This window comes from Chiloscyllium plagiosum, chromosome 20 (genome assembly GCF_004010195.1).
Source record: "Chiloscyllium plagiosum isolate BGI_BamShark_2017 chromosome 20, ASM401019v2, whole genome shotgun sequence".
Classification (NCBI taxonomy): domain Eukaryota; kingdom Metazoa; phylum Chordata; class Chondrichthyes; order Orectolobiformes; family Hemiscylliidae; genus Chiloscyllium; species Chiloscyllium plagiosum.
Genome location: NC_057729.1, coordinates 13,613,323 through 13,640,272, shown reverse-complemented (window position 1 = coordinate 13,640,272; position 26,950 = coordinate 13,613,323). Strand labels below are relative to the sequence as shown.

The 26,950-nt window shown below is 41.1% G+C and overlaps 1 protein-coding gene across 3 annotated transcripts in view; it reads right to left on the bottom strand.

Moving 5' to 3' along the window:
* The window catches only part of LOC122560035, a 120,284-nt gene that overhangs the window by 34,128 nt on the left and 59,206 nt on the right, over positions 1–26,950 (bottom strand). For all 3 annotated transcript variants that reach the window (XM_043710208.1, XM_043710209.1, XM_043710207.1), the window contains exons 9-11: positions 24,221–24,332; positions 7,338–7,428; positions 4,172–4,258 (exon numbers count right to left, since the gene is read on the bottom strand). In XM_043710208.1, coding sequence (XP_043566143.1) covers positions 4,172–4,258; positions 7,338–7,428; positions 24,221–24,332 — 290 coding nt within the window. The remainder of the gene's footprint in view (positions 1–4,171; positions 4,259–7,337; positions 7,429–24,220; positions 24,333–26,950) is intronic.

The window sequence follows — 26,950 nt, the reverse complement described above, 5'->3', positions numbered from 1 at the left end:
CTAGTCTAACCGTTACAAAGCAAGTTGCTTTGTCCCACAATTAAATGAGGCTTTACAACAGTTTAGGTTTGGATATGAGAATGACAATGAGGCTAATAGTACTCATGATTATAAAGAAGTAGAGCAGACAGCAATTTCTGACATTCATACACATACCATTAAACATGAAAATCAGGCAGTTATGTGAAATTTGACGTGCTGATCCCAAAGCATCCTGGCACTGATATCTCAGAGTAATGTTCACATTAATACAGATGTGGGATTCTGTGGTATATCCCTCACAGATATCTTATGAGTATACCAGAAAAAGCTAGGCCTTAATCATTCAAGTGTAAGTGATTTTATTTTAAAAGCATAGTGGAACTTAACTTCTGCCAAACAGGGTCACTGGTAATGCAAATTGACTTTTCACCTATGAGATTCCCTTATTTCAGATCTCAATTATTGTTACTTTCTTTAAAAATGTCCATTAATTCCATCATTCTTAAAATTCTCTCTTAATTCCATGATTCTTAGTTCTCTCTTAATTTTGCTCTCTGCACATGATTGTACATTTAACTAAATTTTAAACAAACTTTCTGGTCTAACAGTCCACGTTTTAGTAAGGATTTGAAAATGTAGTTAATTAAGAAGACAGGACAATCCTGATGACACATGTACTGAATCCCCTGGGCACCACATTTTCTTACATGACATAGGATTTAGGATAAACAGCACTGAGTACTACTGCAGAAACGGACATCTGTGGAGATAGAAATGGAGTTAACATTTCAAGCCCTCCAAAGAATTATACATTGAAAATGTTGGAAAAATTCAGCAGGTCAGAGTTTGTTTCAGACTTCTAGTATCCGCAGTAACTGCTTTTTATCACAGAACTAAACCATTTGGTCCAACCAGTTCATACCAGTAGTTAACTCCAGATTAACCTCCTCACATCTTTTCTCAACTAAATCTACCATTTATTCTCCCTCAAATGCTTGTCTACCATACCCTAAAATGCATCTATTCACATCAAATCACTCTCTGTGGTAACAAGTTCCACATTCTGACTATTCTGAATTTCCCAATGAAAGTGTTGGCAACTATCTTATGGTGATGATCTCTTGTTAATCTCTTCCCCACAACAGGAGACATTCTCTCCACATTCACTTTATCAACATATTCCACGATTTTAAATAATTCTATTTGGTCACCCTTTAACCTTGTTTTAATAAAAAGAAAAGATCCAAATTGTCAATTTCTTCCTGATACACATGCATATGAAGTTCTGGTATCAAACTTATAAACCTTTTCTACAGTACTTCAGTACCTTTGTATCCTGAACTTAATGCTGTACCAAAAGTCGAGTGTGTGGTGCTAGAACAGCAAAGGTCAGGCAGCATCTGAGGAACAGGAGAACCGACATTTTGGGCATAAGCTCTTCATTCCTGATGCTGCCTGACCAGCTGTGCTTTTCCAGCACCACACTCTCGACTCCAGCATTTGCAGTGTTCACTTTCTCTTAGCTGTACTCAAAAGTGCTGTGTAACCAAGATTCAATACAGAATCCACATAACTTCCTAATATCCAATTCTACATTGCTCTAAATACTATAAACCATGCAGTAAAATGCCACAAAGTCAGCAAATGCAATAGTGCTTGCTCATCACTGGCTGTAAAATATGGACTGTTAAATTTGCAATTACAATCTGGACCATGTGATGAAAATAAATCCTTAAGGGGTTGTTGTATCACAGAAGTCCAATGACACCTACTAGTAACAGGACTATCTAAGACACAATCCTACACTGCCTACATTGTTAATCCCTACTGTTTTATAATCTTAAAATTTACAAGCAAATTATTGATTATATTAGAGGCAGGTGCACATGCCAGTAGTGGCTTCAAAAATGGACACCAATTCAGAGGCTGGGTTGGATTTCAATACAACTCACTGCTGCTCTGCAGGAGACAATTGCAATTTACTGTGAACGAGGATCACTGGCCTCAAAAGACTTTCATGTGCTACCCTGGCATTGATGGCCTTTAAATTCGTATGAGACAAAAAACTGCAGATGTTGGAATCCAAGGAAGACAAGCAGGAGGCCGGAAGAACACAGCAAGCCAGACAGTATCAGGAGGTGGACTTCTTCAGGACTAGGGGTGGGTGTAAGGTGAGCTGCAGATAAAGGGGGTGGGGGGTGCAGGGTGGTGAGGTGGGAATAGGTTAAGACTTGTAGAGAGTACGACCTAGTTGGTTGATGGAAGGGATGAATCCGGTTGGTGGTTGGGAGGAGTGGAAGGGAGGGGGGGCGGGGTGCTAGGAAGGGAAGGAAGGTTATTTAAAGTTGGAGAACTCAATGTTGAGTCCTCTGGGCTATACGCTGCCCAGGTGGACAATGAGGTGTTATTCCTCCCAATTTGTGGTTGGATTCATTGTGGCAATGGAGGAGACCAAGCATGGTCATGTCGGAAAGGGAGTGGGAAGGGGAATTAAAATGGGCAATGACTGGGAGGTTAGGTCCTTTAGCTTATTTCGGTCTCCCCAATGTAGAGGAGACCACATTGGAAGTACAAGATATAGTAAACTAGGCTTCTCTTCCAACCTAGTTTACTGTAACCAGTGCTCCCAATGTGGTCTTCTCTACATCGGGGAGACCAAATGTAAACTCAGGGCATGTTTCGCTGAGCATCTCAGCCGGGCCCACAAGGGACTGACCTGACTTCCCAGTCACTACCCATTTTAATTCCCCTTCCCTTTCCAACATGACCATCCTTGGCCTCCTCCATTGCCACAACAAACCAAACTGCAAATTGGAGGAACAACACCTCATCTTCCACCTGGGCAGCCTACAGCACGAAGGACTCAACATTGAGTTCACCAATTTCAAATAACCTTCCTTCCCTTCCCCTGACTCCCTTCACTGCCCCTTTTCCAGCCCCCTCCGCCCACCTTCCATTCCTCTCAGCCACCTAGCAACATCGAGGGCCAAAGGGCCTGTACTGCGCTGTATTCTTCTATGTTCTATGTTCTATGTCTTCCCCTATTCTCACCTCACCATCCTGCCCCACCGCTCACACACCCCCAGTCCAGAGGAAGGGTTACCCCCGAAACATTGTCTTCTTCACCTCCTGATGTTGCCTGGCTTGCTGTGCTCTTCCAGCGTCCTCTTTGTCTACTTTATATTTGGGTGGCATTTTATATCTGTGGAATGAATTGCAGCATTCTGGGACTAACTTCAGGCCATCTGTATGCTGAGCAAGCTTGCTGCATGTGGACATACTTCCAGCTGATCATGACAATGACATGTTTGGTGCAATTTGCGGGGTGGCTCAACAACAAAATGGCACAGGTTCAAAGGGTATTCACCAGAAATGACGGAGGTTTGTCCAATGAAGGAATGGAGCTTTTCACAACAACTATGGGCAGTTGGCGGCAATTCCTGTTTTGCCATTTCATAAGATCACAGCTGATCTCATCTCAGCCTCTACTCTAATTTCCTGCCCACTCCCCTAACTCTTTAACCTATTATAAAAAAATTGCCTATCTCTTCCTTTAAATTTTTTCAGTTCCCTGACGTCCATCACACTCTATGATGGATTCAACAGACTCATGATGTTTCTTAAGAGAAGTAATTCCTCCTCATTTCAGTTTTACATCTGCTACCCCTTAGCCTAAAACTTGAGCTTTCATTCTAGACTGCCCCACAAGCAGAAATATCTACTCTGTGTCTATTTTGTCAATCCCCTTTAGTATATTTTATATCTCAATTGGATTTCCTTTCATCCTTCTAAACTCTAGCAAGTATAGACCTAAACTACTTGACCTCTCCTCATAAGACAAGCCTTCCATCTCTAGAATTAATTTAGTGAAGCTTCTTTGAACTTCCTCCAATCCAATTATGTCCTTTTTCAAGTAGGGGAACAAACTGTACACAGTACTCCAAATGTACTTTCACCAATCTCTCATATAATTGCAACAAAATGCCCTTGCTTTTATACTCAATTCCTTTAGCAATAAATTCCAAAATCCCTTTTGCCCTCCTTATTACCTGCTGCATCTGCAGACGAACTTTCTCAACTTGAACTTAATTGCATCTGTTAGTTTTATATTTCAACAGTAAAAACTAAGAGGGAATCACTCTACTGAATGTATTTTTTTCTGTTGTTACTATTGTATAACAATATATACCGGCAAAAGGTCATCAATGGTTTCTGGAAATTCACGTATGCTAAGGATTAGATCCAGTCTGTGACTCAGACAGGAAACGTTGCACATCTGTGGAGGAAATATAATATATACAATAATATTAATGATGCAATTTAATGTAATATTTTACAATTTCATTCAGTTAACTAAATACCATTAACAACACATTCCATTACTCCTAATATTATTAAACCCAATCTCGCATTGTAATGAATGGAGTGTAATTTAGTCACGCCATAATAGATTAGTATTTAGGGAGCAAGCCAGCAGCACAGCTTTTGTTTTTAGCGGTTTGACGCTGGCCTTTGAAGTGTCAGCCAATCTCAGCTGGTCTACTACTGGTTCATATGACAAGGTTCATATCACAACCTCTACTCCAGGTTCTTACGAACGACATTAGCATGAAAGTGCATTTGTGTGAAGGCAACAGAAGGTTATGGTCAGGCTTGTCGTGTACTTCAACAAATTCTATTGCTGAGGCTTATACAAGAAGAATCAACACTCTGGTGATGAATCACAAGCTAGCAGACCTCTATGCCTTCAGACATAGACTGGGGAAAAGAAAATCCTGCAACTGTACTATTATCTACTATTTTGGAAATAATATATACAGTGAAGTCAGGAGCAGTTAGGCTCTGGGAGATTCAGTATACTTTGTTCATTTCAAATGAAGCAATGCATTTGGCTTAAAAGCAAAACCTACGGTGATGTATCTCTTTCCTTTTGCTGAAACACTGAAAGGTTCCAGCTATAAGAGGAGCTCACCTCATCCTTATTGTACCCCTGCAACACTCAAACCTTTTGATTTTAGGTAATTGGACAAGTTTCGTTCAAAGGTCCACACTTTCAGCTAATGCAATCCAGACTGTAACCACTCACACTTAAAAAACTTTTCACTTCAAGTCACCATTGATTCTTTTATCAATTATATTACATCATTGTTCTCCAGTTTCTGACAAAAGGAACACTGTTTGCCTATCTACTCAGATCAGACACCTCACAATGTTAAACATAATATTCTTTTTTCAAAAGGAGCACACCCCCAGCTTTTTTCGTCTCTCTCTAGATAACTGGAGATCCCCATTCCCAGAGTATTTCACATTTTCTCAATTGTTTTCTCATATTTCCTAAAATGTAGTGCCTACAGTTTAACAAAATAACCCAATTAAGGGGAAATAATCTATATTAGAGGTTTACCTTCTTCCTGTCTTTTTATAACTCTATGCCCCATCTATAAAGTTCAGAATCATAAAAAAAGATGGTAACTGTTTTCCCAACCGGCCCTGCCACAATATGGCCTTTTGAGTTATATTGCTACTTCATAAGATCATACTTAATCTTCCACTTCAACTCCATTTTTCCACTTTAACCTCATATCTTTTGATTTTTTTTTAGTGTACAAAGACCTATCAATCTCCATCCTGAAAATACTCAACAACTGACCATCCACAGCTTATGGGACAAAACGTTCCAATTAGTCACAATACTCTATAAATGAAAAAAACATCTATCTGATTCCAATCTTAAACCACCTGAGACAATGATCTCCAGCTCTAAAATCTCTAGCTAAGGGAAACTGCCTTCTAGTATCTACCTTGTCAAAGTCCTTTAAAATGTTATACGCTTTAATCAGATTGCTACACATTCTTCTAAACTTGAGAGAATATCGGTCCATTCTATTCAATCACTCATCATAAAGCAACCCTTTCACCTCCTGTTGCTTTCACACTGCTGTACCTGACTTCAGACAATTAAGTGTATCGCAGTAAAGCAATCCAGTAGCTTTCTAGCTGTAGAGAATAGTATCTTAAGTGAGGAACTGATGCTTACTTTATAACATGTCCCCTTTTACCTCTAGCTCATACTGTCAACAATTAAAGTATAACAAAATGAGGCAAAGGTAAAATTGTCCATACAGACTGTACCTTCCAACAATCCTTGAAGAATTACATAGTCAGGGATTCCACAAATGTTACTAATAAATGGAGTAACTACAAGTACAACCAGACAAAATCTAACTATTACCTTTTGACATGCAGTGACATTAGTATTGCTAAATACCCCAGTGTCATCATTGACCAAAAATCAAAGGGACTTGGCATATAAATACTGTGGCCTTAACAGCAGGTCAGAGGCTAAGAATTATGTGACAAGTAACTTACTACCTGACTTCCAAAAGCCTGTCCATAAGTCATAAGTCAAGAATGTGATGGAATAAACCCCATTTGTTACTGCAGCTCCAACAATATTCAAGAAGCTTGGCAATATCTAAAAGAAAGCTGCCCCATATTCACAGACAATTGTTCCCTAACCACGGAAACATAATAGCAGCAGTGTGTACCAATTACAAGATGCACTGCAGAAATTCACAAAGCCTCCACTGATAGCACTTTCCAAACACAAAACCACTGCCAACCAAATAGAAAAGAGCAGCAGTCAGGTCAGATCAGATCAGATCTCAGATCAGATAACCTACAGTATGAAAACAGGCCCTTCGGCCCAACTAGTCCACACCGACCCTCCGAACAGTAACCCACCCAGACCCATTTCCCCTCTGACTAATGCACTTAACACTGTGGGCAATTTAGCATGGCCAATTCACCTAACCTGCACATCTTTGGACTGTGGGAGGACACCGGAGTACCCAGAGGAAACCCACGCAGACACTGGGAGAATGTGCAAACTCCACATGGAAACACCATTACCTGCAGGTTCCCATCCAAGTCACTCGCCATCTTGACTTGGAAACATATTACTGTTCCTTCACTGTTACTCAGTCAAAATTTTGGAACTCCCTTCTAACAGTATTGCTGGTACCTACACTTCAATGTGTGCAGCAGTCCAAAGAAGCAGCTCACCATTACTTTCTCATGGGCAATGACAGATGGACATTAAATGTTGGCCCACATCCCATGAATGAATGATAAAAAAAAACTGAAGCAGTTTTTTTCTGCACCTTTCACTTTCCAAAACTGATATCATCAAACACACAATCTGCACAAGTGATATTCCCACTGTCCTAGGTACACTTGGAACACAGCATTCTAAAAAGCATTTGCATTCTTCTTATAGCCAATGATTATATTTTGACTAGATTTTTTTTTCAGAAATGTAATACATGCAGGGAAGCACAAGTCACATAACCTACCTCCATCATATATTGATCAACAATATGAAGGTCAGCCGGAGATCCTTTATACATTTTATATTTTTCAACATCATCCGGTGTGGGAACATATCTGACAATTAAAATAAAACACAAGCTGTATTTCTGAAATGCAATTAATCAGCCTGCACATGATAAACAAAACCAAGCTGAAAGGAGATATGAAATTGATTAAAAATACATTCTAGAGGACACTCTACTACCTGCACGTTAGGTACGTTCCCCATGCAGCAACTCCTTCCATATTCAGAAAATACTCTGAACTCTAAGGCTGCAACTACATCACTGAATTTTGACTGGGTCATTTCTGTTGACACAATGCTATTGTCCACTTGATTGAGAGAATGAAGGATTTTTTTTTAACTGAACTATCTACAATATTAACTTCTGCTGAATTAACAAAGCTTCACTATCAAACCTGAACATATCATGGCATTTGTTAGCATCTTGAAATACTTTGCAATCATAAGAAAAGCCTAGCCAGTTAATTGTGAAAAATGAAATAAGGTCATTGCAAACGGTTACCTTTTCTCCCACCTCTGGTCTAGCTGTCTGAGACTACATCATTGAAAAAGCAATTCTGAACTGCATATTCCACAATCAAATAGTGTTCTGCCTTTGGGGAATATACACTGATACATTTATCTATATCATTCTGGGAGTCTTATTGATAGTTAGCTGCCTCTTAACTGTCTCCCAAGCAGTGGAGATGTAATTGTTTGCATAAATGTCAATATTGACTTTAGTTAAAGCTGTTTTGAAGCTGTGAGTAATTGGAAAGGGAAATTGGGTTTAGAGAAGAGCTTCTGGTGTGAGTGTCCCCGATAGCAAATTACATTTGCTTGTATTACTGGCTGCATCCCAGATTTTCACTTTATGTTGAGAAAGCCTAACTTCTGCATTAGAAACAGTATGACAAAACTGAAGAAGTACAATTTCTGTTTGACTTTTGTTCATCACAATCAGTTTATTTGTGTTGTAAAATTGTGAGATTCTTTATCTTCCTTAACAATGCCACTGAAAACATATTGATAACATAAAACATAATGAAGACATTGCAGACAGGTTCTGAGGAATAGTTATGCAACCTGAAAAGTTAACTCTAATTTCTCTCCACAGATGCTGCCAGACTTGCTGAGCTTCACCAGCAACATCTGTCTTTTTTGATACTTCATTTGGAGGGAGAATCGTGTCAGATTATTGCATTCTTGTAAATGAAAGAATAGGGGAGGAGGGAGTGGAACATTTGTAGCTGCTCTAAAAATACGCTCGGACAGTTATTGGGATCCTGCTGATTGCAAAATTATTCCAATTTAAAATTTCAGACTCAGAGAAACAAATAAACAGCAGTCAGACTGGGGATTTCTTGGTCCATTCTGGGTTAGAGCTTTGCATTGCTGTGTTGCATGAGGTTGGAGTTGTGAACCAGAGTTGTGGGGAGGGGCATGCTCAGTAGTTTGCAGTTACTAATTTTGAGTAGGATCAATGAACTTTCTACAGTTTTACTGAGGGCCAGAATGGCAAAATGAGAGCCTTTCTTTGGAAGGATGCTGTTTGCTACTTTCCTGGTTTTCATTTTTATAACAGACAGCAGCCGAGTCGAGTTCCTCTTTCCTGCTGCTGCAGTGAACATGAAATCATCCAGAAGTTCATCTTCAAAGACAATTTCCTCAATATCCACTGCCTCTGAATATGTGCAGTTGGCACATTAGGTAGATCTGCTAGATATGATTTACATCTGATAAGTTGCTGCTCTGATTACCGATAAGCCTAGCTCCAAGTGAGTTATGTTTTATGTCATGAGTATAATATAAATCGTATCCCACGGGCCCTCGTAATGTATTCAATTTATATCACACATTAAAAATTAATTAGGTAGAGAGCCAAAAACGATGGATTTAATGGTACATAGTATTCCTTTGTGGGCTGGAGCTCGACAGTTGGAAGTAGTGTGACTGCTGATTAAGACTTTCATTGGGTGATGCAAGTTCAGAAACATTATGCTTTGATCATTTTCTCCAAATTATGTTGAAAGGAAAAGCAGTAGCAAGAATTGACATGTAAGCTATCCCTGAGAAACATGTATAAATAGGAAGACTTGCTAAAATAAATATGGTAAGTAAATTACTAGACTTTCCTCCATTCACAAGGTTTATTGGAAATTAGATGCTCAGATGTGGTAGAGAAAGTGGCAATTGGTACAAGCTAATTAATTCTACTCTTTCAAGAAACTAGCTAAAAATGCCTTTTTAAAAAAGTTGGAAACTTATACTGTGGTCAAGAATGAGTGCCTAATCTACCACCCCACAGCTACAAAGCTACACTAAAAGATAGGTGTTCCAATGTAATTCCAATATGGCACAAGGGAGGATTACAAGTCCTTGCTCTGTGATTAGAAGACATGGAATATTATTAGCACAGAAACTTTGACATATTTCACCTCTTACACCATTGTGGTGGCAGTACTTAGTTTCATGAAACAGCAATCTGTACTGTGGCAGTTAAAGTATTGTCTATTTTGGCTCACAAACCCCATTCTAGCATGGCAGTCTCTATGACATTTGCTGTAGAGGTAGACAGTGAGCTGACAAGGTGTATGATTTACTGACCTGGATTTTCTCTAGGTCTCCTTGTTTTCTCTGGAGTGAGTGCTGAGATTGCCTAGATTGAAAGGCATTAGAAGTGCTAATAGTGTAAAGGAATGATGGAGATGTAAAATAGATGTGAATGATAGGTGTAAAATGGAGGAAATGCATCTATTCTGCTGAGAGCAAAGCTGGGGATATAAAATAAGGGATAAAGCTCATGATCTGACATTGTTCAACTCAGTTTTGAGTCCTAGATATGGGAAATTGCCTAAGTGGAAAATGTGGTGTTGTTCCTCCAGCTATCATTGGACTTTATTGGAACACTGTAAACAGGCTCAGGATGGAAGTGGTGGTTGATTGAAATGGCAAACAACAGGAAGGTCTTATTAGAGAATACAGGTATTCTGTGAAACAGCCTGCATTTGGTCTCTCCAGTGTAAAAGCAGCTGTGTGGTGAGCAGCAGAAACAACAGACCAGATGGAAAGATGTATCAGTACAAATGTTGCTTCACCAGGATGGTGCATTGGAGGGAAGATGTGAAACGGCAATTGTGACATCAACTGCGATTGCATTGGAAAGTGCCATGAGGAAATGAGAGGAGTGATGGAGAAGTAGATCAGGGTGTCAGGGAGATAATGAACCCTGGGGAATGATGACAGTGCAGGGAAGAGAAAGAAGTGTTTGGTGGTGGTATCCTGCTGGGATGGCCGAAATGGATGATCATTTAAATGCGGAAACTGGTGTGGTGTAAAGTGTATACAAGGGAAATCCTATTGTTGTTCTGGGAGAGAAAAGGGAAAAAAAAATAAGGGCAGTAGCACAAAAGATTGCAACTGCTGAAAACAGAGCACAGATTCAGCAACATTCTTTAAAGAAATCAACATCTTTCCTCATTCCTGAAGAAGGGCTTATGCCTGAAACGTCGATTCTCCTGTTCCTTGGATGCTGCCTGATCTGCTGCGCTTTTCCAGCAACACTTTCAGCAGAAATCAACATTTCTCCATTAAGCTGAAAGCCACAACATACAAGGAAAGCAGTAACTTCCTAGATGCCACAATACTAAAACTGGGACAAAGCAACCATCACAAATTAGCAACAGAAGTTTTTTTTTACAAAGTAACTGGTTATTCACTTCTACACAAAAAGCTATCACCCTAAATACACCTTCTACAGACTAGTGGGGGCCCAGCTACTATATCTTCATCATACACTCACAAAGGTGGAAGATTTTAATCAGACAATTACAATTCTTGTTACTGCATTTCAGATCTTAATTTCAGATTTTAACTTGAAAATTATCACAGTTTCATTATATTAGCTCCCACTTCATTTTCCTTTGACGATAGTTCCTGAACATATGCAGCCTTAAGCTGGAGATTCCATATTTATTTACAAATAATTAATTCCCTTAGTGATTTCAAGTTTTTCTGGTTCCCAATTAGTTGAATATTAATTTTGCTGACAGGTTTAGAAATGTTCTGTCTAGTTTTTGCCTTTATTTCTCTATGTCCTCAAAACGTTACAGCTCTCCTACATATCCCAGACTCTCATTCCATTGCAGCATCCCCGTCTCTTACAAAAAAAAGTAACAAGAAGAGGTCACTTGACCTTTCAAGCCTGTGCTGACATTCAAGGAGACCATGGCTGACCTGACTTTAACCTCAACTCTACATTCTTGCATATTCCAACAATCTTTCATCTCTTGGTAATCAAGAATCTTTCTAGCCCTGCCTTAAAATTATTTGAAGATTCTGTATCCATTGCATCTTGAGGAAGGGAACTCTAAAAACTCTCAAACCTCTGAGCAAATAAATATTTTCTCATCTCAGCTTTAAACAGGGACCCTCCTTTTTTAAAAAAAACTATGTCCTCTATATCTAGACTTTTCCACAAGAGGGAATATCTGTTCAACATCCATTCTGTCAAGTCCTCTCAGGGTCTTATATGTTTCAACTAAGTCACATTTATTCTAAACTAAAGACTAGCCTGTCTTTTCTTTCCTCAAAACGTCAATCCACTCATTCCAGGTATTAATCTAGTAAACTTTCTCTGAGCTACTTCTAATACATTAACATCCTTCCATAAATACAGTGACCAATACTGTACACAGTACTTCAGATTTGGTCTCCCCAATGCCCTGTATTGCTGAAGCAATTTCTCCCTACTCATTGCAATGAATGATAACTTTCTGTTAGCTTTTCTGGTTACTTGGTACATTTACATACTAACCTTCTAGGTTTCATGAACAAGGACATCTGTGTCTCTCACCCCATCAAATTTTCACCATTTTGATAATATACTTTTTTATTCTTTCTGCAAAAATGAGCAATTGCACACTTTTGGAGATTGTACTCTATTTGCCAGATGTCTGTGACTCACTTATCACTCAACAGAAGAACTTAAAATATCCGAAGGACACGGCAGGGAGTATTTTACCTGGTTAATTGAATTCCGGATAATTGAATGCCAGATCACATTGTTTAGCCGAGCATCGGACCTTGCGATCTTGCCGGATAATCCGATATTCGGATAATTGAATGCCAGTTAATTGAGGTTCCTCTGTATAGGCTGCTTATGTCATCCTTACAACTCACTTTTCCATCTATCTTTGTGTCATTCACAAATTTAAATTACCATATCTTTGATCCCTTTATCCAAATCATTGATGTAAATTGTAAAAGAAATGGAGGCCCCAGCACCAACCATTATGGCACACCACTCAAGATAACCTACCAACCTGAAAATAACCCACCTATTCCTACTCCCTGCTTCCTATTAGCCAGACAATGTGTGACCCTCTTCACAATGAGTTTTTATTTTCTGTAGTAACCTTTGAGGTGTCACCTTATTAAATATCTTCTGCAAGTTACATGATACATCCACTGGTTGCCTCTTACCTACAGTACCAGGTGTTTCTTCAGCAAACTTCAATAAATTACTTAAACATGATTTTCCTTCGACAAACCACATTGGTTTTGCCTAATTAGCTTCAACTTATCCAAGTGCCCTGTTTAATCATAGCTTCTAACATTTTACCTATGACAACTGTTTAGCTAACTGAACTGTATTTTCCTGCTTTCTGCCTCTTTCCCTTTTTCCCATTAGGTATTTTCCAATCTAAAATGACTTTCCCTGAATCTAATGAGATTTGGAAAATCAAAACCCGATATATCAACTATTTCACCAGTTACTTCTTTTAAGACCCCAGGATGTAATCCATCAGGACCTGTTCCAATATTCACAGCCATCTACCTTGCCTCCCAGTCTTTTGCCCTCAGGTGTAAAAAAGCTGCAACCTAACCCTCTCCCCATCCTCCTTTTAGGTTCCCTGTTTGATTCAAGCTCCTTGGTAGCTTCACAGCCTCCAACTATTTCCTTTGCATACTCCTGCAATGCCATCACCCTTGGAGTCTGTCTTTTCATCTCTGTCTTTTCATCTCTCCCGTTCCACCTGGCCTGTTCCTCAGCCATCCCCAGCACCCCTCCCATCCATCAAACCCTCCCTCCTTCCACCTACCATCTCCACTTTCCCATCACTGCTTAACAATACTTTTCCTAACCCAGTATGCACTCACCTCTCTCAGGCTCTGTCTACAAGGTGCTTCAGTCACTCATGGCTATCCAGAGTTTGCTCACATTATCTAGCTCTGCACTACTATCATTGAGCCATTTTAAATACTGTGGATGTTTTAAAAATCAAGTGAAATGGCCCAATTAGCAGTTTCCAAAGAGTGAAAAGATCATTACATCTATGTTTTTGTAATGCACTCTTTTTTTTTGTCACTGATGGATTTTCAATTTTCACAGCTCAAATATTGGAATTCATTAAGTATTGGATTTGTTAACAACTGGAAGGTCAAGCTTTACACCATTTTTAAAAAAAAACTGACAGCAATCCCACTGTACTGAGGAATTCAAGGGAATAAATATTAGCCAATAAATATGGAGCTCCTCATACCTCCCCAAAAACACCACAGTGCATTCATCGGTTTTGTAGCTCAAAGATGTGTAGACAGAAATAACCTCATAGTGCCTTTATTGTGATAAAGCATCCCAAGGTGCTTTACAGGAGCATGATAAATCAAAGCACAGCACTGAACCACATAAGGATATATGAGGTCAGATTATTCAGATTTAAAGAGTTTCTCAAAGGAGTGAAATGTGATTCAGAGGCAGAGACAATTATTTTTAAATTCATTTGTGGGATGGAGGTATTGCTGGCTGGGCTAGCAACTTATTGCCCATCCCTAGTTGCCCTTGAGAAGGTGGTCGTGAGCTGCTTCTTGAACAGCTGCATTCCTCCTGTTACAGGATTTTGACAGTGAAGGAGCAATGATATATTTCCAAGTCAGGATGGTGAGTATCTTGGAGAGGAACGTACAGGTGGTGGTGTTCACATATATCTGCTGTCCTCGTCCTTCTAGATGGACAAAAGTGATCATGGGTTTGGAAGGTGCTCTCTGAGAATCTTTGTGACCTTTGGCACTACATTTACAACCATCACTCCATCCATCACTGATGCTCAGTAATAGTATGTACCATCCAGAAGATTCACTGCAGAAATTCACCAAAGATGCTCGACAATACCCTTCTAACCCATAACCACTTCCATCTCGAAGGATAAGGCAACAGATACATGGGAACATCACTGTCTCCAACTTCCCTTATGAGCCACTCACCATCCTGATTTGCAACTCTACCACTGTTCCATCACTGTTGCTGGGTCAAAACCCAGGAATTCCCTCCCTAATGGCATTGTGGGTGAACCTACAGCACATGGACTGAGTGGTTCAAGAAGGCAGCTCACCACCATTTTCTCCAGGGCAAACATAGACAGTCAATAAATGCTGGCTTAGCCAAAAAAAACCCATGCCCTGCAAGTGAACAAAAATAACTGTTTGCCGTATGCTTTCAAGTGAGTTTTTCTTAGGCTTAAAAGGAGTGGAAATGAGGGCTATGCAAGGGGAAGAACAAATGGTTTTTCAGAGGATTAGGATATGACAAGCTGAAGCTAATAGCATCAGTGGGTAAAACAGTAGCTGCATAAATGAACAAAGTCAAAGGCTAAACAGTGAGACATTGAAAGTGCAGTTATAAGTGAATTGAGGAATGGTTTTTACCAAGGATGGATACAAGTGGAGTTGGGGAATGGAAGCTGTTTGTAGGTTTTGACTGATACAAGAAAGTGATCAGAAATGGCCCTATCTGTGCTTAAAACTTTGGGAGACATTAGGCCACTTGAGAGGGCAAAGTCAAGGGGATAGCTGAGGATATGTGTTGAGGAGTTTATATGGATAAAGAGATTTAAGGGGAGGAAAGAAGGCAGTGAACTCAGAGGAGAGAATATGATGAGTTGAGATAGAGGTTGAAATCACGGAGGATGAAAAATTGTTTAGTGCAGCTGGGAGAGGAACAGTAAAAGTATCACAGGGGTAATTTTTTTTGCACCTAGGAGATTAGTATAGGTTGAGGGTAGAAAAAGATTAGATGATCAAAGGAGGAGAAAGTGCAGAAAGAGTATGGAGTCAGGCCAAGGTATTATCCAGTGATAAGCTTGAAGGGGCAAGGGGAACATGGAAACATGCAGGGAGGTTTCATTAAGGGGGCAAATGCCTTCCCCCTCAGCCAGATTTCTAACAAGGAAATGCAATCACCTGCAATGAGTAAATGGGTGGCAAAGGCTTTGCTCACAAATGAACTGACATTCTAGGGAGATGTAGAAGGATGATGAGAGCTGGCATGACAGAACTGAGTTAGACCCAGAGAAAATTGGCAAGGTTAGCTGTCAGTGATTGCATTGTTTGGCAAAGTCAATGTAACATGGAATGATATGTGACATGGGATGCTATATGACTAAGGATGGGGCAATTTGGGTTGCAGCTTGAAATTAGCCAGTGCTGAGTGTCTTGATATGCCTATGAAAGAAAAAATGCAAACTCTGCTTACTGGGGGCTAAGCCTGGAGGAGGTAACGAGAGAACATTAAAGGTTGAAGAATACTGCAAGGTCAGGATAGTGAATTGGAAGGGTACAGTACCTGAAAGAGAAGTGAAAGGATGCATGACAATTAAATTTAAAAAAAAGAAAGAGTCTAAGCGAGGTAAAACTAAAATAATTTATTGGAAAAAGCATAGGTGGAAATAAATTGACAGGTGAGGTTCCGGAATGACTTCCAAAGTGTACACACAGATAGATACGGGAGCGCACAAATTACAGAGATCTAGAGACAAAGAAATTAACATACAGAAAGATGTGATTGCCCTATCGACTCTTCATTACTTAGTGATATTAGGAAGGAATCTAGAGTTAAAATCAGAGATCCTGAAGAGGAATAAGAACATTTTAGGAGAGGCAGAATAGTAGCAACAAGCTGGCATGTGAATTGAGAGAAAGGTGATGTGAGTAAAGTCCAGAGGTTTCTTAAGGTAGCTGCTGGTGAGGCAGCTGGGAGAGCAAGAGCCTCACTGGATTGAGCATCATGACTGAGTACAGAAGCCTGAAATTGGGTTTGGGTAACCAGATTGGAGGAGACACCCCTTCACAGAACAATCAACAGAGATGGCTGTAATTTTTAATGCTGATGTCCCATTATTAAGAGAGGAAAATGCTTGCTCTATCGGACTCCCAGGCTGCCACATCAATTGAGCTGGTCAGCTTTCATAAAGCAGGGGGCAACTCCAACATTGGAAAAGACATCCAAAATAACTTAGGTGAGCACTGCATTTGTACTAATGGATGTATATATAGGAATGATAAGATAGGAGGCATACAAATTCATTGAGAAGTTGGAGGACATCATAAAATCCAAAAGAAACAAATGATTTCTCTTCTGATTATCCAGACAAGAACAGACAGAAGCTGAAATACCAGTCAATGGCAGATACAAGCTCAAGTAGAAATCAATATCTCTCAATCCCAACATAAGTGGGGGTAGACTGATTGAAACCTCCATTACAAAACAGCAGTACTTCAGAGATAAAGTTGGGTGTTATAGTATAACCAGAGTAGCCCTGAGTAGAAACATCTTGATGTTGAGAGGATTTGAGTAATTTGAAGCTAAGGATGATTAGATTCATCCAGCTCTGATCTTCAAGTTGCAAATTTAAAGAACATTCTAGACAGTCTTATGTTTATCCCACTGTAGTGCAGTGCAGAAATATAATCGAAATGTCCAGTGAACTCCAAGAACGTGATGCCAGAAACTACAGAAATTCCACAGCCAAGTTTGTTCTAGATATGTGCAGCATTGCTTACGGTAATGTCTGATGGAGATAGTTTAAACTAAAAGTTAACAAATGAAATTAACCCAAATTTGAAGTTATATCCACTATTAAAATCAGGGTAACTTAAAGAGCAGTGAAGGTTTACAGCAGAAAAACAGGCAGCGCAATGAAAGCAGAACCTGGCAACTATAGCCAGCCAGCTATAGGATCCGAGCCAGAGCCTCTATCCTCTAATAATAGGGCCGTACGAATGATAGGCCATAAACACATTCAAAGCAAATTCGTTGAAAGAGTTTCATTCCACACCAGTGGCCCTACCAACCCTCGGCCATTTCATTTGATGACTTCAATACAAGTACCTGAGAGTGTCTCCATGTGACATTTGCCTTTCTGTCTTGTTCAGTGCCCACTTCTCCTGGTAAAGGTGGCAGCTACAACATGCTGTGGGCCATCCAATTGGGCTTCAGAAGCCTGCCCACTATCATTAGAACATATGAAATAGGAGAAGTAGGAATTTAAACCCCAAGACCTCCTCCACTATTAAATAATTTTATGTCTAATCTGATAGTAGCTTTAATTTCCTGCCTGACACCTAGAACCCACAATACACCTATTCATTAAAAATCTGTCTCAACCTTGAATATATACAATGACCCAGCATACTCAAATGAGACAGCAAGCATGGAGTGAAATAACTCCACAGAAGCTGCAATCCTATCATTAAGTCATCCTTTATTTACATGTGGAGCATCCTTGATTCTGACCCAGCTCCCTCAGAGCCAACTGTCAGCATGAACAGGATGTCATATACTTCTGTTCACCAGGGCTGTCAACAAGAGCTCCCTGATTGGACCATATTGACAGCCCCAATCAGGAAACTCATTCTATGAAGCTGGCTTTGTTACTACATGGAAGTGCCCATCTAGTAGGCTGCCTTCTGGAATGTTGTGCCAGTAAATGCGCTGTTAAAACGGGCAAAGTGTTGAACTTCTATTAGGGTCTAATGTCAGATTCCCCATGTCAGCTGGACAATTCAGCCCAAGGAATCCAGGCTCAATTTGCCTTTTGTATATTGTTAGAATTTTGTTTAGGTATCAAAAAGATTTCAGTACCCTCTGACCTCAACTAGATATGTTTGAATAATCATTGAGTGGAATCCTTTGGTAATGCTGAAACAGGTTATTCTTTGATTGGATCATAGGATATTTTGCTGGTGGGGTTGTACTGCTGGAATAAGCTTCCACATAATTAATTTCCTATCCATTCTAGATAAAAGTTAGTTGTATAAACATTTTCAGTGTTACAGTTGTTTTGTTTCTGGTTAATTCAGCAAGACTGACACTTAACTAAATGTAGAGGGATGTAAGAAATATCCAAAATAAAGTTTCCATGGGGCCCAACCTCTCATATTCAGGAACAATCAATAATATTGGCTTTGATAGGAGTGGCCAATTAGTAACTGGGGAATGTACTCACCATCCAATTATGGACAGCAGGTATCAGTTGCTGGAAGGCCAATAGGAGGCCCTCCAGCAATAACACATTATAACCCTATTGACCAGTGTGGAAGATGAAGGGAGCAAGAGCAAGAAAATGACTTAAAGTGCTTACCATCTAGTTAAGATGGAGAAGCCTCTAAAGACTAATTGATAAATCCCACAGCTTTCTTTTTTGTCATGCAGCACAAGAGTAAATATGTTAAAACGTTGACATAATGTAAACCAATGATAACATGAAGAACACATTTCCCAAAAGTGGATACTTATTCAACAGCAGTGGCCAATGGCCATGACGGGGGAGGGGGCTAAGAGTAGGTGAAGGAGGATGGGCCCCATTTCCCCGATCAAAAAGTAACTATAAAAGCTTCCAGTTTTTAATAAGAACCCAATAGGTTTGTGAGGTAGCTGTCCATCATTTGGGTAAGAAAGGCTTCCGTCAACATTCCCTTTCAGCTGCACAGGTACATAGCCACACAACTTACTGTACAGGGTACAATAAATCATATACAAGCAAGATGCATGGAAACATCATTAAAGGAGGGTGCAAACAGGATGCTGACAGGAACGACACATGACAGAAAACATTGTCAGCCATCCCTATCCCAACTGAGCCATTATATCATTCCAGCTCCATGTAATGCTTTAAGGACTTGGAAAGCTTTCAGGTAGGAGGACCACTGCCTGATCTGTAACACAATGCACCCTCCAGGTCAAGTTTCCAGCAGGCAACCAGTTGGGAATAATAGGTGGCATGCAAAGGTGAGTATTTGGTAGAAGCATGGACTTTGTAGCATAATGTGCCCAAAATGTGCTTGTATCTTTTGATATGCACCCCTTTCATTCCTAATAATGCTGTTCCACAGCTTACAGGAAGAATGGAACAATACCTACAAAAGGGGTGACGATGGGATGGAGGGTCCCTGTTGACAATCCTGGTGCTAAAAGAGAAAACTCCTCAGACTGGCAGCAAAAAAGAAACACTGAGAAATGCAAAGCTAAGCATGTAACAGAGAGAATGTTCCAGAATCATATCTGTGCAAGCAGCTTCCTCATCCACACAGGTCACAGTTAAAATATAGCAAAATGTCTAATGGTGTTAGCCATAGAGAAATGAAGGTTGTGCCTTTCCTGCAGAGACAATACCAGAGGCAGAGCAGATGACTGGTTAAAGAAGCAACATGGACCTCACATGAGTACTACACTCTCAGGAAGGTACAGCCATCTCAGGGATCAGGTGCATCCTCCACCAGTGCAGATACACACATGGTCAGAATTCAATTCTCTCCAAAAATCATGGCAGAATGGTAGCAACATGTTACAAATGAGCAGCAGCAGGTGATGGAGGGAGTGGCAACTGAGGACAGTCCCGTCAGCAGACAGAGGGCAGCTCCACCCAAGTTCAGGTCACCTGAGACACTGAGACTCAGGGGTCATACTGAAAGTGATCAAGAGTGGGGCAGCAAAGTTCGTGGTGTGGCCTTGTGTCAGAGATTCCTCCTTGGCCAGATGGTGGAGTTGTGAGTCTTACCATTGAGGCCAGGAGTCGAAGAGTGTAGTGCCGGAAAAGCACAGCAGGTCAGGCAGCATCCAATGAGCAGGAGAGTTGATGCCCTTCATCAGGTATGAGGGGCGGCCCGGGGACTGAGAGATTAATGGGCGGGGGTTGAGGCTGCGGGCAAGTAGCTGGGAATGCAATAGGTAGATGAAGGTGGGGGTGAAGGTGAAGGTGATAGGTCGGAGAGGAGGGTGGAGCGGATAGGTAGGAAGGAAGATGGACAGGTAGGACAGTTCAAGAAGGAGGTGCCGAATTGGAAGGTTGGATCTGGTATAAGGTGGGGGGGCAAAATAAGGAGACTGCTGAAATCCACATTGATCCCATGATTGGAGGGTCCCAAGGCGGAAGATGAGGCATTCTTGATCCAGGCGTCGGGTGGCGAGAGTTTGGTGGTGAAAGTAGCCCAGGACTCGCATGTCCTTGTCGGAGCGGCAGGGGGAATTAAAGTGTTCAGCGACAGGGCATTGGGGTTGTTTAGTGCAGATGTCCCAGTGATGTTCTCTGAAACATTCCACAAGTTGACATCCTGTCTCCCCAATATCAAGGAGACCACATCGAGAGCAACGGACACAGTAGATGATGATGTGTGTGAAAGTACCCTTTGTGGTCTTGGACAGAGGTGGGGAGGAGGTATGGCCGAAGGTTTTGTACTTCTTGCGGTGACAGGGAAAGGTGCTGGGCATGGAAGGTGGGTTGGTGGGGGGAATGGGGTAAGGGGTGAGGACCAAGGGAGTCGCAGAGGGAATGGTCCCTCCAGAACGCAAAAAGGATTGGGGAGGGAAATATATCACTGGTGGTGGGGTCAGTTTGTAGGTGGCAGAAATAGCAGAGGATGATGTGATGAATCCAGAGGTCGGTGGGTGTAAGGTGAGGACTGGGGCGAGGGGAATGGGGTTCTATCCTTGTTGCAATTGGAAGGGTGGGGTTCAAGGGTGGAGGTGTGGGAAGTGGAGGAAATGCAGTGGAGGGCATCGTCAATTGTATGGGAGGGGAAATTGCAGTCTTTGAAAAAAAGAGGCCATCTGGGATGATCTATGGTGGAATTGATCCTTCTGGGAGCAGATGCGGTGAAGGCGGAGGAATTGCGAATAAGAGATAATGTTTTTACAGGAAGAAGTGTGGGAGGAGCTGTAGTCCAGGTAGCCGTAGAAGTCGGTGGGTTTGTAATAGATGTCTGTATTGAGTCGATCGCTGGAAGTGGAGATGGAGAGGTCCAGGAAGGGGAGGGAGATGTCTGAGAAGGTCCAGGTGAACTTGAGGTCGGGATGGAAGGTGTTTGTGAAGTTGATGAACTGTTGAACCTTCTCGTGGGAGCATGAGGTGATGGCGATACAGTCATTGATATGGCAGAGGAAATGGTGGGGAATGGTGCGGGTGGGGTTGTGGAAGATAGACTGTTCCACGTTCCCGATGAAGAGGCCGGCATAGCCAGGGTCCATGGCTACCCCTTTGGTCTGGAGGAAGTGGAAGGATTCGAAGGAGAAATTGTTGAGGGTGAGGACCAGTGCAGCTAATTGAATATGTGTCTGTGGAAGGGATCAGCAGAAGAGGAAGAAGCAGAGGGCTTGGAGGCCTTGATCATGGTGGATGGATGTGTACAGAGACTGGATGTCCATGGTGAAGATGAAGAGTTGGCGGTTGGGAAAACGAAAGTCATGGATGTGGTGAGGGGTGTGGGTGGTGTCCCAAATGTACGTGGGGTGGGTAGGGTAGTGTCACAGTATGCAGAGGTAAGTTCAGTGGGGAAGGAGCAGGTGGAGACGATGTGCCATCTGGGGCAGTCAGGTTTGTGATGCTGTTTGTCAGACAGGTGAGAGTATTACACATATTCAAGGGGAGATTTATGTTGCAGGCCACCAAGTGGTTGGAGGAACAGTGCATTGGCCTGAGTACTTCATACTGACCTTTTCATTTCAGTAATGGCTCCAAGACGTATGGAGGTGTAACAGTTGTCTGCCTGGTTAACATTGGTGTGCAGCTGAACCTGAGAATGCAGTCCAGAAGGAGCTGGGGTACAGACCAAGCAAGCAACATCAACTTCAGCCAAAGTGCAGAGGGGATTAGTTGATCCACAGGAACTCATGTCAAAAGCACTATCAGAAACTGCCTGGCTAAGGTCTCTATCAATGTTGAAGGCCACAGTCTCAGCATGGAGTGATAGTGAATGTGAATTATTTCTATCCAGGAAAAGTGCTCACATTGATAGGCTTGTGACTGCAATTACACCTGGTGACATGGACAGGTTATCATTACTGCAGTCTAAGATGGCACACACATTTCCCTGAATGAGGACATCCTGGCAAGCTGGTCAATTTAAAATCACCTCAACAAGACCTCTGGGTGGTCACAGTGTACCAGCTGATCAATCCATTCAGAGGAGGCTGAGCATTGATCTTATTTCTGTCTCCAGATACCCTTCTCTCTTCAGTGCCATGGTGAGTTGAGTGCAGTACACCCCCACACTATGTAATACCTCTGAAACACAATATTCTCACTTGCCCCTCTGAATGGTCATGGGGCTGATGATACATTTTCAGAAACCCCATGACCCTGTTCGCTGGTAGCCCTAATGGACAATTGGCCTCAACATGTCTTCAAATAGTCCTTCAGATACAGTCATCATGCCTTTTACTTAACTGAATCCTGCTTTGGAGCTGAAGCTAAAACTAATTTGGGTCTGAATGGCAGTGTCAGTCTCAAATATAACGTTGAACGATGACCTTACATAATGACACCAGTCACCCAGATGATGCAATCACAGCCTAAGACTGGTGACACCCTGACCAGTCTGAAACCAAACACTGGGACATGATACATGAAGAAATTGAAGACCCCTATCTTTTGTCTACAATGGGCACTGAGTGCCCACCCATGGCCTTGAGGACTGGTGTTTTTCTCCAAAGAGTACACATGTCAATAGCAACTTCCATTAGATCCAGAAAGCTGAACATTTACTTGTAAACCCTATGGAGAACATAATGTTGTCTTTTGCCTCCTGTGCCTTAGCCAAAGGCCATGCATCTGCTGCTGAGGTTGATGTTCCTCCTCGGTGTAGTCCACATGTAGCCCCTCATACAGTCAGCTCAATAAGCCAATGACTTAGCTATTAATGCTGACATTTACCAAGGAGTGTTCACTACAATTTCCCCAACAAACACTTCCAACAGCTCCCATCCCACAACACCACTTCCTCAATAGCAGCTCACTGTTGGGGGATGACTTTTTCTGCTTCTTTCCTGCTTGCTGATACTACTGCTGACTACTTTCTCAGTGTAGCTGTCTCATTGGAATTGATGAGGTGCTGACAGACAGTAGAGTTTGTGTGGCAATGTGAAGATTGCATTACTGCAGTAAAATTTCAGCTACCTGCCATTTTAACTATTTCACTTGGACTACCAAGTGATTTTCTTCAATCACACTGAACCAAGTAGGCCCTGTAGATTTCAATCCTGAAAGAGGACAGTAGGAGCAAATCTACCACAGAACTCTTACAAACATAATGAGCAATAGTAGAGATTGCTAACACAACAATTGCATCCAAAAGTGCCTGGACATTGAACACACTGAAACTTTGTTTTTTTTCCCCCCAGTTCCCCTTCCTCCAAATCCTCAAAGGCACCACTGATACCTTGGGAAGGTTCCCTCCTTAACATTCTTGTGGAATGGACATAAAGTGCGACACTTTCAGTGTGTCTCATACTCACAGAACACACAAATAAAACACCAACTGATAAGAGGATAGCTGTAAGTCAAAATAAGTTAAGCAACAACGATTAAATAATTCCAAGCGTGGGATTTAAAAGATTGTTGTAGATTGTTGAAGGAAGGCTAAGTGGCATAAGTGTTAAAAATTGTTTTGTGTTTGTTAACATAATTAGTCTTGTTTTGAAAACAGCATGAGAACAGTTTACCACTCACAATGGCAGCCGTATAGCTCTCTTTCTCTGACACATTATTTCTGAATGGTGCAAATTACTAAATCTCTCCCTTGAAAGCTTACCTCCGTAAAGAAGCAATCTGTTCATTTGTCAATCCACCATTTTCTTCTTGTATTATGAGGAATTTCCCCCTCAGCTCAGTCACTTTGACAGGAAAGCTTTTCAGGAAAATGTCTTGAAAACAGAAGACAAGATTATATAAAATCATTCGTTATCCATAATTCATGAAGCCGCAGTTAATTAGAATAGAGTTTAGAAATCTGTTTTTCCAGTGTAATGTCTTTCACATTTAATGATGTGCATTATTTGAGTACAATAGTAATTTTATTTTTAACCCATACAAATCTATTCTAATGTTGGTTACACCCAAGAAAATGCAAAACATTGTAATCCATTGTGTTCTTCCTTCCCTGCAGCATTACAAAGCTTCGGGGATTTTAAACATTTTTATTGTTTGAAATTCATACTAGGTTTAGAACATGAGAAAGGTCTGTGTTTGAGTCCCACCCATCATAGGGGCATGTCATAACAAATCTAATAAGGTTGACTAAAAACACAGAATGTAGAGTTCCACTTAAACCCTCCACTTGAATTGCGAGCATTAAAGAAGTTTCCATGAATGACCAACAAGACAGTCAATTGTCAGTATGACATCAGTGCTCTTGGCTCTTACTATGCAATCTAAAGGTACAGGAGATATCAAAAATGGCATGACAGGCTGGGAAAAGAAACTGACCAGTTTTTCTTCTCCCATATCCAGCCATTTAAAAATCCAAGTGGTTACATCATAGTGGTGACAAACTCAACTTTCAACATACACAAGAAAATCAAATGCCTAAGTGGTATCAGCATCTCCACGGTATCTGTTCTAATTATGTCTTCTTCCACCCAAGAAACATCCATCTTTTTCCTCAAACGAGGTGTTCCTGCCCCCTTCGTCAACAAGGTCTTCAGCCATGTCCAACCCATCTCCCACTCTTCTGCCCTGAGCGCCTTCCTTCCCTGCCAAATTCAAGGGTCCCGCAGTCTTCACTTTCTACCTGACCTGCATCCATATCTAAAGGATCATAAGCCATAATTTTTACTAAGTCCAGCAGGATGCCACCATCAGACACATTTCCCTCCCCTCCTTTGTCAACCTTCTGTAGGGGCTGTTCCCTCCAGGACAGCCTCATCCAGTATCAACACCCACCCTACACACTTCCCCTCCTGTGCCCATTTACTTGCTTCCTCCTCACTATCCAAGGCCCCAGTCACGCTTTCCAAGTGAAACAGCAATTTACCCGCACTTCATTCAATCTAGTCTACTGAACACACTCCTCAAAACTCAGACTGGATGATCAATTTGCAATTGCTTACACCCTCTCTGTAAACATGACCCCAAACTTCCAGCTGCCACTTCAGTGCACCAGCCTGTTCCCATGTCAACATTTCTCTCTCAGGCCTGCTGCAATGCTCCAGTGAGGTTCAACACAAGCTGGAGGAACAGCATTTCATCTTTCACTTGTGTAGTTTGCGACTTTCAGGACTCAACATTGACGTTTACTATGTCAGCACATGAATTCCCACCCTTCCTCTATGTTTGTTATCTCTCCAGTACACCCCCTAAGTCCTGTTCTGTATGTGTTGCTCCTGGCACAGCCAACCCATCTTCAACCCTTGTCATTATTACCCTACCCAGCATTTCTCTCTCTTGTGGCTTATCATCTGCAGTATTTTTGTTTGCCCATTCCTTTTTCTTACCTAGGCTCCATGTATTTTATTCCCCCAACCCATCATCAATGTAAATATCACTCTTTCTTAGCTATTTATAGTTATGATAAAGGGTCACTGGATTTTAAGCATTAACTCTTTTTATCTATCTACAGATGCTGCCAGACCTGTTGTGTTTCTCCAGCATTTTGTGTGTTTGATGCTGTTAGGGGATTTTGGAGCAGTTTGGACCAGTTGGGCCAAATAGTCTTGTGCTATATCTTTGATGTAATTCATCATGGTGCCCAGATGAGCTTTATGTTATGGTAGGGGATTGATTTAAAAAAAGACATCCACATCCAAATTCCAGAAAAATAATAAGAGCACTGGGGATTCAGAACAACAGGACTAGCAGCAAAGGCCTAGCAAAAGACTGTTCATTGTTAACTTCCTAAAAACAAAGGTGAAGAGTACAGGAAAAAAATGGAAATATTTCATACCTCTTCCAGACAAAACAAGTCAGTAATAAAATAGAAAAAGAGACAAAAGACAGCAATTAGTACCTTCGATGTGAGATTTCCTGTTGAGTTAGCTGCATGCACAATGTGTAGTTCACTCCAAAATATTCAAGTAATACCTCTCAAGTGCCTGGGGTTGTTATTTGATGTGTATAATGCTGTACAGAAGGAATTTGCTGATGCCAAAAACGGAAATACCAGGAAAGTGGGAACACCATCAGTATATGTTCATGTTAATTTACTCCTTCTCTATAACTCTAATGTAGACACCATCTCAGCATTTTAAATCCAAACATAATGGATACTCCAATCAGATTAACAGCAATCCATCTGATTCTTTCTTTCATTCAATACCTACACACACTACCTAGCCCTTAGCTCCCTGCTGTTTGCAATGCCTCGCAGTCCAATTTTTTTTTTGACTATATAACTCAATAACTTACATACCCTCATAGCTAAAACCATCACCTTTGTATAATGTTGACTTTATATTGCTGGATCATGCAGTTGCTTTTATGTTGTTCTGTTAATCAAGGTCTTGAAAGTCCTGCATCCATATATCAGCACTCAGTGATTACACTT